Genomic DNA, 14,516 nt, shown 5'->3' with positions numbered 1-14,516 from the left:
ATAGACTATTGTGGCACTTCGGACAAAGACAGTGCATGCCAATTTTCAAGTCATTTGGGCTAATGGTTAGGTGGTAATAGACATTTTTATATTTTTTGGCGCCACCAAGTGGCCAATCATCGCAATTTTTTTCATGTGACCTCAAATTGAGCTCATACACATGTGTCCTGTTTGTTGCCAATTATTGACAATCAGATTCCAGAGAATCTTGCTGCAGTGGTTTGGTTCTGATCGGGCCAAAAGCCGAGGACTAGTGCGCAAAAATAGTTATTTCACAAAATCCAAAATTACAAATAATTGTCGCCGAGCAAATTCGTCCATCAAATTGTGTCCGTCTTGAGCCAATGATTCCATCGATATAAGACACTTGAGCGTATGCCTAACGGTTTAGGAGTTATGAGTATGAGTATGTCAGGGTATCTGCACAATTTTTAAAGTCAAATTTAAGGTTTTTTAAGACCTTTTTAAGACCTGAAGAAATCAAAATTAATACCGTACATTAGGGGTGCGCAATATTGACAAAAATATGTCTAGATATTTTCAAAGTTTTGTTGATAATAATTAGATGATATTTTACTGATTGTGTTTTTGTACTGGTACCCTGGCTGGTTTAGGCCTGTTGTTGACAGCAGACCCACGAAGATGTTCATATTTTTTATATTCTATGCAGTGGTCAGTTCACAGCAGTGACCGAAATTAACATTTTTATTAAGGGGCAATATTTGCCACCTTAAATTGATTTCCAGGGGCATTTTCACCTATATATGGACATTGTTTCTAAACGTATTTAGATGTATGCATCACCTTTTATGTCAACATTCAAATTAAATTATATTAGAATAACACAGTACCAATGTCAAAATAAATCATTAAATTAAAATCCATCCTTGCAGTGCAGAGGTGACACAGAAGCGGCATCAAAAATGGCATTAGCCTACTATATTTACATTTCATTTACAATTGCATAAATAAAGCTATTCAATATTTAAATATGAAATGATTTATAATTTTAACGTTTTAATTAAAGGGTACTTTAAATATGAAACTAAAACCACCAGTAGGAGGCGGCAAGTCACTGTCTTAAGCGAGTTGTTGGAGTCATTTCAACCGATTTGTTCAAACGGCTGATTCATTCAGAAAACAAGTGATTGTTCATTGAATCGCTAAAATGATTCGTTCAAAACGCGGATTTAAGTAAAAAAAAAAAAAAAAAAAAAAAAAAAAAAAAAAAAAAAAAAAAAAATCGCTGTCTGTTGGACCACGGCTTCATTATGAAATTCTCGACGGCGATATAAAGTGAAAATGGACAATATTGTGTCCAAAAAGTAACTCACAATGTTAACTTTGTTAATTTAACTGTTGTATAAAATAAATAGCACATTTGCAATTGTGCAAAGGAAAACGGCACTCTTGCTCATGTGATATTCTAATATAACATAATATGATATAAATATAAGACAAAAACTCATTTGGGGACATCTATAAACTGACACATCACGCAGTGAAAGCAAGCATGAGAGACAAACGCGATGTCAGCTCGCACTCGCAGTGCCTCCTACATAGTTAAAACAATGATTAGCCTACAATATCATCATAGTTCGTAGACAATATCGCACACTCCTAAGCACATAAAGAGTGAACGTACAATTGAACTGACATTTACTCGTTTTCTTCTCTCCTCTCGCATGCAGGAGACAGACGCAGGCTAATATACTGCCGTAAGTGACGCGAATTGTCACGTGAACAAGCAAATCCACAAAGATAGAATTAAAAAAATAATACGTAGGGCTACGCTAATTAGTTTTAATTTCGAAAGCATTTAGATACGTCTAAGTCAAAGTGTCATTTAAAATTTAAGACCTTTCATAAGTAAAAATAAGACATTTTTAAAAAAATGTGTATTTTTAAGACTTTTTATGGCCTTAAATTTAAGAAATCTAATTTAAGACCTTTTAAGACTTTTTAAGGATCCGCGGGGACCCTGCTATGTAGCAACCCCTGTCAGGCCGATTGGGGCGGGCCTTGGTGACGTTGTGGGCTGACTGCATGAAAACAAATAACTACAGGAATTTAAATCTGTATGGGTAAATCTGAATTTAAATTTACATTTCAGTGTATACTTTGCTTAAATTATATTTTTTTATTATCTTAAGATAATAAAAATCACCTGTGTGTTCACCATTTCATCTGTTCTGCATGTGTTAATTGCCAAATTTCAGTTTAGCAAGACCAGCTCTCAGATAACTCAGAGCGTCTTTATTGGCTTCTTCAGCTTCAGCGGTTCTCCTCATTTCTTCCAGCTCTCGGACCCAGTCTCTCACTCTGGGGATGAAGAAGTCCAGATGCTGAAGAGTGAAGGCCGAGTCTGGCTTTAATGCGATCTGAGACAGATGCTTGATGGTCATGTAAGCTTCACTTAGAAGAATTGACTTTTGGTCCTCAATCTCCAGCAGATCTTTCTCAAGATGTTCCATTACAACTGAAAACCTATTAAAGACTGTATTCTCATATTCTTTTTTAAAATTGTCAAAGTCCAAAATCATGCTTGCATTTCTGATGACGTATTTCTTGTTTTCTTTGACATGTTTGCTGTGGTGACACTTCCCTGTGCACACGGTACAGTAACCGTTTTTCATGACTTCACATTTACTGACATCAGAAACCCACCAGCAGTCAAACTCATGGCAGTTTTCCTCACAGACGGTGCAGGTCGTCGCCTTCCTGCTCTTCCAGCTCTTCCATGAAACGCTTTCAATGGGAACCTTCATTTTGACAGGCTTTTTTACTTTAATGCGGAAGTTTTTACACTGTTCAATCTTTTCCTTGTTTTGTCTCATTGCCTCCTGGATCTGAAGTTTTTCAGACTTCTTTGACTCTTTCTCTTGAATTCGCAGCTGTAAGTTGCACATGGATGCTTCTAATCGAATGCGTTCTACCAGGACATTTGAAGTCAACTCTAAACTTCTTCTGTGCTTTTCATCCAATGACTGAATGAAGTCCTTCATGCCGTCCATGCTGTCTTCCCAGGCGTCTCTTTGAGCACGAACTCGACGTTCTCTAGTGTGACGGATGTCAGACTGCCGGTTGTTGAATAAGAAATAAACAGGTTGGTTATTGTGGTCTCGTCTGCAGGGGATTCTAGCTTCATTAATGGCGCTGAGGACGTTGTTGGCTGGCAGACCATCAGAGTGTGTGATTAGAAACACAATGTTGTTCACAATGTCTTTTCCAAACAAAGACAGAACTGAACTGATGATGTAATGCTGTCTGTCCGAGAGGCGATTCTTAGACGCTTGAGTCACAAAACACACGGCGTCAATATGACGAACCCCATCATTACTCTGAAACAGCATGGATAAATTCTCAGCAACTTCCAGATCTTTTTCCAGTCCTCTAGTGTCTCCGTAGCCTGGAGTATCAATGATGGTGAGAGATATGGGACTCTCTTCAGGACAGACCTCATACATGGTGATTTCAGAGGTTTGTGATTCTGATTGGTTGCTTGCTCCTTCTTCTGTGATTTCATACCATATTTCATCCTCAAACTTCACTCCCAGTAAGTAGTTGACCATGGTGTTGATGAGAGACGTCTTCCCAGCGCCGGTTTCTCCCACCAGCAGAACAATTTTGTTTTTTTTACTGGTGTCTTTGTTCCCATAAGTCCATTTTCTGACTTTTCCATGATCATCAAGCACTTTTCTCTCTGTATGTAGACGGTATCGTTTTGGAGGACCTTGATCAATCAGAGTTGATCTGCTTGATGGAAGCATTGGCAGTCTGTAAAATACAGATGGAGGCAAAGGATTCTCAGAATATTTGTGTAGCAAGAATTCCAGACTCTAAGTACATTTTCAACATGAACATAATGTAGCCTAAATAAACACTATTTTAATCATAATTCAATTGAAATTACAATGAAGGCTATTCCAATCTGATCTCACAAGAATACATTACTATTTTATGAGGTGGAGATTATACATTTGTACGATGTGATTCTTACGAAAAGTATTATTTTTAGAAAAAGTAGTAAGCATAATGTTCCACCCCTAAACCCAATTGTCTGTAGGCTTAAGCAGATCAAATTGCCATGAGATTGTGTTGGCTATCATATTTTTTCTTGAGGTTAGCAGTCTTTGCACAGCATATTCCACTCAAGCCTTGCAATAAGAATTTCATTGTCTATGGTGTCAAATACTGCACTAAGGTCAAGTAACACCAGAACTTCAGAGTCCACAGTGAACAACACATCCTTAAGAACCTTTATAAGAGCAGATTCTGTACTATGATTCTAATTAAACCCAGAATGATATTCACAGCAAAAACTCCAGTGTTAAATTAACTCTCCTGGTATATGTGAGACCACACTCAAGAGTGTTAAAGTGTTAAAATAAGACTGTTAATGGAACACTGAACAGTGTTAAAGCTAATTTGATAATTAAGTGATTGAGTGATGATTGACCATTATTAAAGACAGCTGATGTTAACAAGCAGATTCACCAAAGGAGAAAATCACAATTTGTCACAAATTCATCATTGTGGTGGTTAGTGTTTGCTTTAGTTGGGCTTTTGTCCCTTGACTATTTTAATATTAGATTTTGTTTTGGCTGCTGTAACTGAGTTGTAACAGCCAGACAAGGAAATATAAAGGATGATCAGGTGGTATTGGTTATGTTTTGACAATAATCATTTGACCTAAATCACTGAACTCAATTGACCCTTCGCAGAGAGCTTGATTCAGGCGCGTAGCCAGTAATGGGCCAGGGCGGCACTTGGCCCGCCCACATTACTCACTGGCCCGCCCAGGCAAGTTTGATCAAAATACATTTTTAGTTTATTTTTATTATTCAAATGTATTTAAGAAAATATATTAATATAAACCTGATTTATTGTTGACTGGTGTGTGTATTTAATTTGTTTTCCGAATAAAATGGAACTGTTGAAGCAAGTTGTAGAAAGCCTCTCTCCGGAACCTAATTGGTTGCTATGGCTGCTAGGGGTTCCGACAGGACTCTCTGGGCGGCGGGCTCCGGCGGCCTTTAGCCAGCTAACTTTGCTAGCTGCTTTTTAGCCAAAAAGTTATTTGAAAAATAACTCTGTGACTCTTTGGACTATCATGAGATCATTTCTGTTTTCAACACTAAACCCAGGCACTTGCGTCTTGTTTTGTAGAATGAAAACAACAAAGGTAGGCCTGTTGTTTAACTAATTTCCTTAATTTTTGCCCGTGAAGTGATTTAAGGCGAGACACAGCAGGCAAAAAACATCGGGGGATTTTCACTGGTCAATTTTGAGATTTTGGGCTATTTGTCTTCAATGCCTTCTTTCAGACACATTTTGGTCTTTATTTTACTACATTTTGTCTATTTGCATCTGTAGATTTCTCCTAAATTCAACAAAAGTTGGTGTTCTACATCAATATGCTGCTCCGCAATCGCTGTCTGCACCTGTCATCACACAAACACCGCTGAAAAGTTCTCTCTCTCTCTCTCTCTCTCTCTCTCTCTCTCTCCTGTACAATGCTGCTCACCCAAGTTGCTATTTTTTTGGCACAAAAGCTTAATTTCCACCAGGCTGATTGCACTGTATATGGTTGATTTAACAGAAATTAGGGAGTGTGTTGTTATTTATTTCAAACCGTGCTCTGCTGAGAGTTTTCATTATTTGAATTTCTTTTACTTTTAGCCTACTTTATATTCGGGTGAACTGTCTTTGCACTGCTGACTAGCCTGAATAAAATAGACAGGTTATTGTCTATGCTGGTTTGTCCAGCCTTTATTGAGCTCTGTTGGTTGAACATGATGATTAGACAGTTTTGTTATTGCCTTTGCCCAGTATTGCAAAATAAAGGTGTAACTGTTTTTGCAGTTTGTCTATTCTTTTTTCTACTCTCTAAGGTTGAATTATTATTTAAGTCATTTTTTTTCTAGGAAAAACTATAGGCCCACTCACTTTTTCACTGGCCCACCCAAAATACAATTTCTGCCTGCGCCACTGGCTTGATTGACAGGTGATCTGACCAATCATACTTCGCCATCCGCCATTTTGTCCGACAAAGTAGTCAGGAGAGATAGGCTAGTAGATTAACACGATTTGAACTTCAAAAACGGAGTGTACTGACGCCTTTCCGCGGTTAAAACAACATTCCTTCTTATGTTCATTCATGTTTATTTGATGATATAAATGAACTAGAAGGAAGAGATGATCATTCACGAGCAGCTTTAACTGATGCTCTACAGCGATCTGTCAGACACATTACAGAGCCACAAAACGGTATTTATTGTTTAAATTTCTTTTTAAAAAATGACCAAATTTGAAAGGTGAGACTTTGTTTAATATGTTTAATATCAAAAGTAATCGAAAAGTAACCTGGTCTGTCCTGTCTGTCAGCGTGTTGTCAGTGTCCTCTCTGCTCCGCGATGTATTTTCCACTGCGTGAGAACATGGTGTGTGCGTGAGAGCGGCGTAGCTTGTCGGGCATAGCGACAGTAACTAACGGGGGAGGGTCTTTGCGAAGGGTCAATTAGAGTCTGATCTCGGAGTTACATTTACATTATTAATTATAGCAGCACTGTGATTCTACAACAAAGGATCTAGCATTTTCAATATATTTCTAATGATTTCTTAAGTTGTTCTGATTTAAAAAATAAAAATAAAAATTAGGCACACAGACATATGATAAACAGATTAACTCTGAACATTAGAAAATAAGCTAATAAAACACATAAAAACAGCAACAAAAAAGAAAGAAATAGAAGAAGAAATAGAATGAATAAAGGAAATTACTGAGACAATTAAGATCATACTTTATTCATGCAGCAATGCATGATGGGAGCCATGGATGAATTTTGATTGGTGGCACCCAGAATGCACTGCAACATGCTTGTTGATGGTCACCACTTTTGAGATTCACAGCTGATTCTTCATGTACGTGTGTCTAAATGAAAGATTTTTATTTTCAACTTTTTAATCAGAACAGGGTTTCCGCGGGGCATTAAAAAGCATTAAAAGTCATTAAATGGATTTTGCGATAATTTAGGCCTTAAATGGCATTAAAAAGCATTAAATTGTAATACTACAGGCTAGTGTTGCACGGTGTACCGATACTTCAAAAGTATCGCGATACTCGGAAATTAAAAACGTCACGATACCTGAATTTATCAGTATCGATACTTAAAAAAAAAAAAAAAAACGCCTCCCTATGGACGTCTGTGTTTTTTTCCTGACGCACGCAGCAAAGAACCTGCCGCTGTCAGTGTCATGTGACAAAACACTACAGGGAGATGGCTGCATGTGCGAGCACAAGTGGTCCACGACTCGTAGAAAAAGATGACGCGAGGAGTGACATATGGAAGTACGTTGCCTACCTTGCTCTGTTGCACGGTGCACCGATACTTCAATAGTAAATCGGAAATTAAAAACGTCACGATTCCTTAATTTAATAGTATCGATACTTCTAAGAATGACCGCGTTCCAGATTTGTAAGGCCGGCGACACACTGGCTGCGTGTCGTGTCCGTTTTTATTTCGGCTCCCATGTTAACTGCCTGCGTGACACACGCGTCTGGGCGCAGCTCGAGACGCGCGGAAAACGCGTGCATGCTAGAAATAGAACCGACGCCTATTTTTCACGCGACACGCAAGCATGTTGGAAGCGTTTCCAGGCTAAATAGAATAGGAAAAGATGTTTCTATGTCATTTTGACACGAATACATATTAATAAATGACATTTTGATGTTTGAAAGTTTTGACATAAATACAATATAAATGTAATTTAAAAAAATATTATCGATTTTCAAATATTGCACCTCTCAATACAGAACGAATTATTCTGTAGCCTATTTTGCCGTCAACACTGCCAACGTTGTCTTTGCTGCTATATATTTATGTTTAACATGAAGTATAGGCCTTCCACTCTCTCCCCACATGTCAAATATATCACCAATGAGGCTTATCATATGTTACCAATATTTTATACAATAAACATTGTTTAATATAATCGCTGTTCATATTTTTATTCAAAGTTCAGAATCAAGATAAAGCTCTTATGTTTCTTATGATAAATGAGATAATGCTGCTAAATTTATAAAAAAATTTACCTTGAATGTCATTGCTCTAATATATTTTTTATATTTTGATATTTCATATTTTGTTCAAATGTTTCATATATCTGCTGTTCATATGTTCATTTATTAGTGTGTTATATGATTAGAATGTTGTCCCGGTTTTAAAATAAAGCACAGCAATGATATTTGAGTGTTTCTCCCTTTTCAGGAAAAGTATCGAAAAAGTATCGAAATCGCAATACTTGACTTGGTATCGGTATCGAAACAATAATTTTGGTATCGTGACAACACTACTACAGGCATTACATTTTTTATCGTTTTTAAGAAAATTTTATATTATCAATTTATTTGAATACAGCCTTCATAATCATTTTTATTTGCTGTCGCAATTTCAAAATATGTACGTTAGTGTGATAAACACGCGGAACCAGTTTGGTGATTGCCTGCGGCCGGAGAGTTGCGGAGGTGACGCCATAGATATCATATATAAACGCTAGATGTCTTATGGCGCAGTCACTTCCGGCATCACCGTTCGGCCATCTTGTCACAGGCTTAATGTAAGATGAGTGATCAGCATGCACACAAATCCTCATATCTCGCTGAAATCTTGACGGTTTGGTTTCTTACAAACGTTATTAACGTGGCTATAATTCCGAATGCTTGAACATGTATGTTATAATTATTCATATGTATGCAGTGTATGTATGCAGTGTCATAACTACATCTCTGACGTTTATAACAAACCAAACCGTTTGAAAATTGGTAGAAAATTGAGCAAGTTATGGTTATTTAAAAGTACATGCACCATTAAACGAGCGAGCGAGTCCACTGTGGCAAGATGGCCGCCATGTGCTGACGTCGACCTCCATTGGCCAGCAGCGCGCACGAGACATCTAGCCTTTATATATGATATCTATGGGTGACGCGAGTAATTTTGAACATCAGACCAGAAAACTGGGAAAGTGCAAGGAAGACAAACAATTTAGAGCATGGTTGCAGCCCGTTGGTGGTCAAAATAAAGAAGGATTTTGCAGCGTTTGTAAAAAGGTATTTAAGTTGGGTAGCTACAATGGGAATAATGCGTAAAATCTCATATGCGGTCTTGACAGCCACAAATCGACGGCAAAAGGCAGACAGCAATTAACTATGTGTAGTAACTTTAACGCATGAGCTTATTTTTTGTCCAGTTTAACGCGTTAAAATATTTAACGCAAAACGCAGCATTCGTTAATTTTTGTCATCCTTTGGGTAACGTTACATTATATGATCCCGCTCTTATTCATAGAACTTAACTTTGTTAATTTAACTGTTGTATAAAATAAATAGCACAGTTGCAATTGTGCAAAGGAAAACGGCACTCTTGCTCATGTGATATTCTAATATAACATAATATGATATAAATATAAGACAAAAACTCATTTGGGGACATCTATAAACTGACACATCACGCAGTGAAAGCAAGCATGAGAGACAAACGCGATGTCAGCTCGCACTCGCAGTGCCTCGTACATAGTTAAAACAATGATTAGCCTACAATATCATCATAGTTCGTAGACAATATCGCACACTCCTAAGCACATAAAGAGTGAACGTACAATTGAACTGACATTTACTCGTTTTCTTCTCTCCTCTCGCATGCAGGAGACAGACGCAGGCTAATATACTGCCATAAGTGACGCGAATTGTCACGTGAACAAGCAAATCCACAAAGATAGAATTAAAAAAATAATACGTAGGGCTACGCTAATTAGTTTTAATTTCGAAAGCATTTAGATACGTCTAAGTCAAAGTGTCATTTAAAATTTAAGACCTTTCATAAGTAAAAATAAGACATTTTTAAAAAAATGTGTATTTTTAAGACTTTTTATGGCCTTAAATTTAAAAAATCTAATTTAAGACCTTTTAAGACTTTTTAAGGATCCGCGGGGACCCTGCTATGTAGCAACCCCTGTCAGGCCGATTGGGGCGGGCCTTGGTGACGTTGTGGGCTGACTGCATGAAAACAAATAACTACAGGAATTTAAATCTGTATGGGTAAACCTGAATTTAAATTTACATTTCAGTGTATACTTTGCTTAAATTATATTTTTTTATTATCTTAAGATAATAAAAATCACCTGTGTGTTCACCATTTCATCTGTTCTGCATGTGTTAATTGCCAAATTTCAGTTTAGCAAGACCAGCTCTCAGATAACTCAGAGCGTCTTTATTGGCTTCTTCAGCTTCAGCGGTTCTCCTCATTTCTTCCAGCTCTCGGACCCAGTCTCTCACTCTGGGGATGAAGAAGTCCAGATGCTGAAGAGTGAAGGCCGAGTCTGGCTTTAATGCGATCTGAGACAGATGCTTGATGGTCATGTAAGCTTCACTTAGAAGAATTGACTTTTGGTCCTCAATCTCCAGCAGATCTTTCTCAAGATGTTCCATTACAACTGAAAACCTATTAAAGACTGTATTCTCATATTCTTTTTTAAAATTGTCAAAGTCCAAAATCATGCTTGCATTTCTGATGACGTATTTCTTGTTTTCTTTGACATGTTTGCTGTGGTGACACTTCCCTGTGCACACGGTACAGTAACCGTTATTCATGACTTCACATTTACTGACATCAGAAACCCACCAGCAGTCAAACTCATGGCAGTTTTCCTCACAGACGGTGCAGGTCGTCGCCTTCCTGCTCTTCCATGAAGCGCTTTCAATGGGAACCTTCATTTTGACAGGCTTTTTTACTTTAATGCGGAAGTTTTTACACTGTTCAATCTTTTCCTTGTTTTGTCTCATTACCTCCTGGATCTGAAGTTTTTCAGACTTCTTTGACTCTTTCTCTTGAATTCGCAGCTGTAAGTTGCACATGGATGCTTCTAATCGAATGCGTTCTACCAGGACATTTGAAGTCAACTCTAAACTTCTTCTGTGCTTTTCATCCAATGACTGAATGAAGTCCTTCATGCCGTCCATGCTGTCTTCCCAGGCGTCTCTTTGAGCACGAACTCGACGTTCTCCAGTGTGACGGATGTCAGACTGCCGGTTGTTGAATAAGAAATAAACAGGTTGGTTATTGTGGTCTCGTCTGCAGGGGATTCTAGCTTCATTAATGGCGCTGAGGACGTTGTTGGCTGGCAGACCATCAGAGTGTGTGATTAGAAACACAATGTTGTTCACAATGTCTTTTCCAAACAAAGACAGAATTGAACTGATGATGTAATGCTGTCTGTCCGAGAGGCGATTCTTAGACGCTTGAGTCACAAAACACACGGCGTCAATATGACGAACCCCATCATTACTCTGAAACAGCATGGATAAATTCTCAGCAACTTCCAGATCTTTTTCCAGTCCTCTAGTGTCTCCATATCCTGGAGTATCAATGATGGTGAGAGATATGGGACTCTCTTCAGGACAGACCTCATACATGGTGATTTCAGAGGTTTGTGATTCTGATTGGTTGCTTGCTCCTTCTTCTGTGATTTCATACCATATTTCATCCTCAAACTTCACTCCCAGTAAGTAGTTGACCATGGTGTTGATGAGAGACGTCTTCCCAGCGCCGGTTTCTCCCACCAGCAGAACAATTTTGTTTTTTTTACTGGTGTCTTTGTTCCCATAAGTCCATTTTCTGACTTTTCCATGATCATCAAGCACTTTTCTCTCTGTATGTAGACGGTATTGTTTTGGAGGACCTTGATGAATCAGAGTTGATCTGCTTGATGGAAGCATTGACAGTCTGTAAAATACAGATGGAGGCAAAGGATTCTCAGAATATTTGTGTAGCAAGAATTCCAGACTCTAAGTACATTTTCAACATGAACATAATGTAGCCTAAATAAACACTATTTTAATCATAATTCAATTGAAATTACAATGAAGGCTATTCCAATCTGATCTCACAAGAATACATTACTATTTTATGAGGTGGAGATTATACATTTGTACGATGTGATTCTTACGAAAAGTATTATTTTTAGAAAAAGTAGTAAGCATAATGTTCCACCCCTAAACCCAATTGTCTGTAGGCTTAAGCAGATCAAATTGCCATGAGATTGTGTTGGCTATCATATTTTTTCTTGAGGTTAGCAGTCTTTGCACAGCATATTCCACTCAAGCCTTGCAATAAGAATTTCATTGTCTATGGTGTCAAATACTGCACTAAGGTCAAGTAACACCAGAACTTCAGAGTCCACAGTGAACAACACATCCTTAAGAACCTTTATAAGAGCAGATTCTGTACTATGATTCTAATTAAACCCAGAATGATATTCACAGCAAAAACTCCAGTGTTAAATTAACTCTCCTGGTATATGTGAGACCACACTCAAGAGTGTTAAAGTGTTAAAATAAGACTGTTAATGGAACACTGAACAGTGTTAAAGCTAATTTGATAATTAAGTGATTGAGTGATGATTGACCATTATTAAAGACAGCTGATGTTAACAAGCAGATTCACCAAAGGAGAAAATCACAATTTGTCACAAATTCATCATTGTGGTGGTTAGTGTTTGCTTTAGTTGGGCTTTTGTCCCTTGACTATTTTAATATTAGATTTTGTTTTGGCTGCTGTAACTGAGTTGTAACAGCCAGACAAGGAAATATAAAGGATGATCAGGTGGTATTGGTTATGTTTTGACAATAATCATTTGACCTAAATCACTGAACTCAATTGACCCTTCGCAGAGAGCTTGATTCAGGCAGCGTAGCCAGTAATGGGCCAGGGCGGCACTTGGCCCGCCCACATTACTCACTGGCCCGCCCAGGCAAGTTTGATCAAAATACATTTTTAGTTTATTTTTATTATTCAAATGTATTTAAGAAAATATATTAATATAAACCTGATTTATTGTTGACTGGTGTGTGTATTTAATTTGTTTTCCGAATAAAATGGAACTGTTGAAGCAAGTTGTAGAAAGCCTCTCTCCGGAACCTAATTGGTTGCTATGGCTGCTAGGGGTTCCGACAGGACTCTCTGGGCGGCGGGCTCCGGCGGCCTTTAGCCAGCTAACTTTGCTAGCTGCTTTTTAGCCAAAAAGTTATTTGAAAAATAACTCTGTGACTCTTTGGACTATCATGAGATCATTTCTGTTTTCAACACTAAACCCAGGCACTTGCGTCTTGTTTTGTAGAATGAAAACAACAAAGGTAGGCCTGTTGTTTAACTAATTTCCTTAATTTTTGCCCGTGAAGTGATTTAAGGCGAGACACAGCAGGCAAAAAACATCGGGGGATTTTCACTGGTCAATTTTGAGATTTTGGGCTATTTGTCTTCAATGCCTTCTTTCAGACACATTTTGGTCTTTATTTTACTACATTTTGTCTATTTGCGTCTGTAGATTTCTCCTAAATTCAACAAAAGTTGGTGTTCTACATCAATATGCTGCTCCGCAATCGCTGTCTGCACCTGTCATCACACAAACACCGTTGAAAAGTTCTCTCTCTCTCTCTCTCTCTCTCTCTCTCTCTCCTGTACAATGCTGCTCACCCAAGTTGCTATTTTTTTGGCACAAAAGCTTAATTTCCACCAGGCTGATTGCACTGTATATGGTTGATTTAACAGAAATTAGGGAGTGTGTTGTTATTTATTTCAAACCGTGCTCTGCTGAGAGTTTTCATTATTTGAATTTCTTTTACTTTTAGCCTACTTTATATTCGGGTGAACTGTCTTTGCACTGCTGACTAGCCTGAATAAAATAGACAGGTTATTGTCTATGCTGGTTTGTCCAGCCTTTATTGAGCTCTGTTGGTTGAACATGATGATTAGACAGTTTTGTTATTGCCTTTGCCCAGTATTGCAAAATAAAGGTGTAACTGTTTTTGCAGTTTGTCTATTCTTTTTTCTACTCTCTAAGGTTGAATTATTATTTAAGTCATTTTTTTTCTAGGAAAAACTATAGGCCCACTCACTTTTTCACTGGCCCACCCAAAATACAATTTCTGCCTGCGCCACTGGCTTGATTGACAGGTGATCTGACCAATCATACTTCGCCATCCGCCATTTTGTCCGACAAAGTAGTCAGGAGAGATAGGCTAGTAGATTAACACGATTTGAACTTCAAAAACGGAGTGTACTGACGCCTTTCCGCGGTTAAAACAACATTCCTTCTTATGTTCATTCATGTTTATTTGATGATATAAATGAACTAGAAGGAAGAGATGATCATTCACGAGCAGCTTTAACTGATGCTCTACAGCGATCTGTCAGACACATTACAGAGCCACAAAACGGTATTTATTGTTTAAATTTCTTTTTAAAAAATGACCAAATTTGAAAGGTGAGACTTTGTTTAATATGTTTAATATCAAAAGTAATCGAAAAGTAACCTGGTCTGTCCTGTCTGTCAGCGTGTTGTCAGTGTCCTCTCTGCTCCGCGATGTATTTTCCACTGCGTGAGAACATGGTGTGTGCGTGAGAGCGGCGTAGCTTGTCGGGCATAGCGACAGTAACTAACGGGGGAGGGTCTTTGCGAAG

General features: G+C 38.0%; 2 protein-coding genes across 2 annotated transcripts in view; both read right to left on the bottom strand.

Moving 5' to 3' along the window:
• LOC311079855 (uncharacterized protein) overlaps positions 1-11,773 on the bottom strand; it is a gene marked incomplete at both ends in the record, with an annotated part of 42,754 nt that extends 30,981 nt beyond the window's left edge. The window contains one exon of the mRNA XM_084109582.1: positions 10,334-11,773. Within this exon, the coding sequence (XP_083965708.1) occupies positions 10,334-11,773 (1,440 nt within the window). The remainder of the gene's footprint in view (positions 1-10,333) is intronic.
• LOC311078886 (uncharacterized protein) lies at positions 2,202-3,770 on the bottom strand (the record flags this gene model as incomplete). The annotated part of the gene is made up of 1 exon (XM_084107938.1): positions 2,202-3,770. One exon carries the CDS (start codon positions 3,768-3,770, stop codon positions 2,202-2,204), a length of 1,569 nt encoding a protein of 522 aa, XP_083964064.1.
• Positions 11,774-14,516: the final 2,743 nt, after the last annotated feature.

Source organism: Abramis brama, assembly GCF_963993115.1.
Source record: "Abramis brama genome assembly, chromosome: 3".
Lineage (NCBI taxonomy): Eukaryota > Metazoa > Chordata > Actinopteri > Cypriniformes > Leuciscidae > Abramis > Abramis brama.
This window is presented reverse-complemented; position numbering and strand designations above follow the sequence as displayed.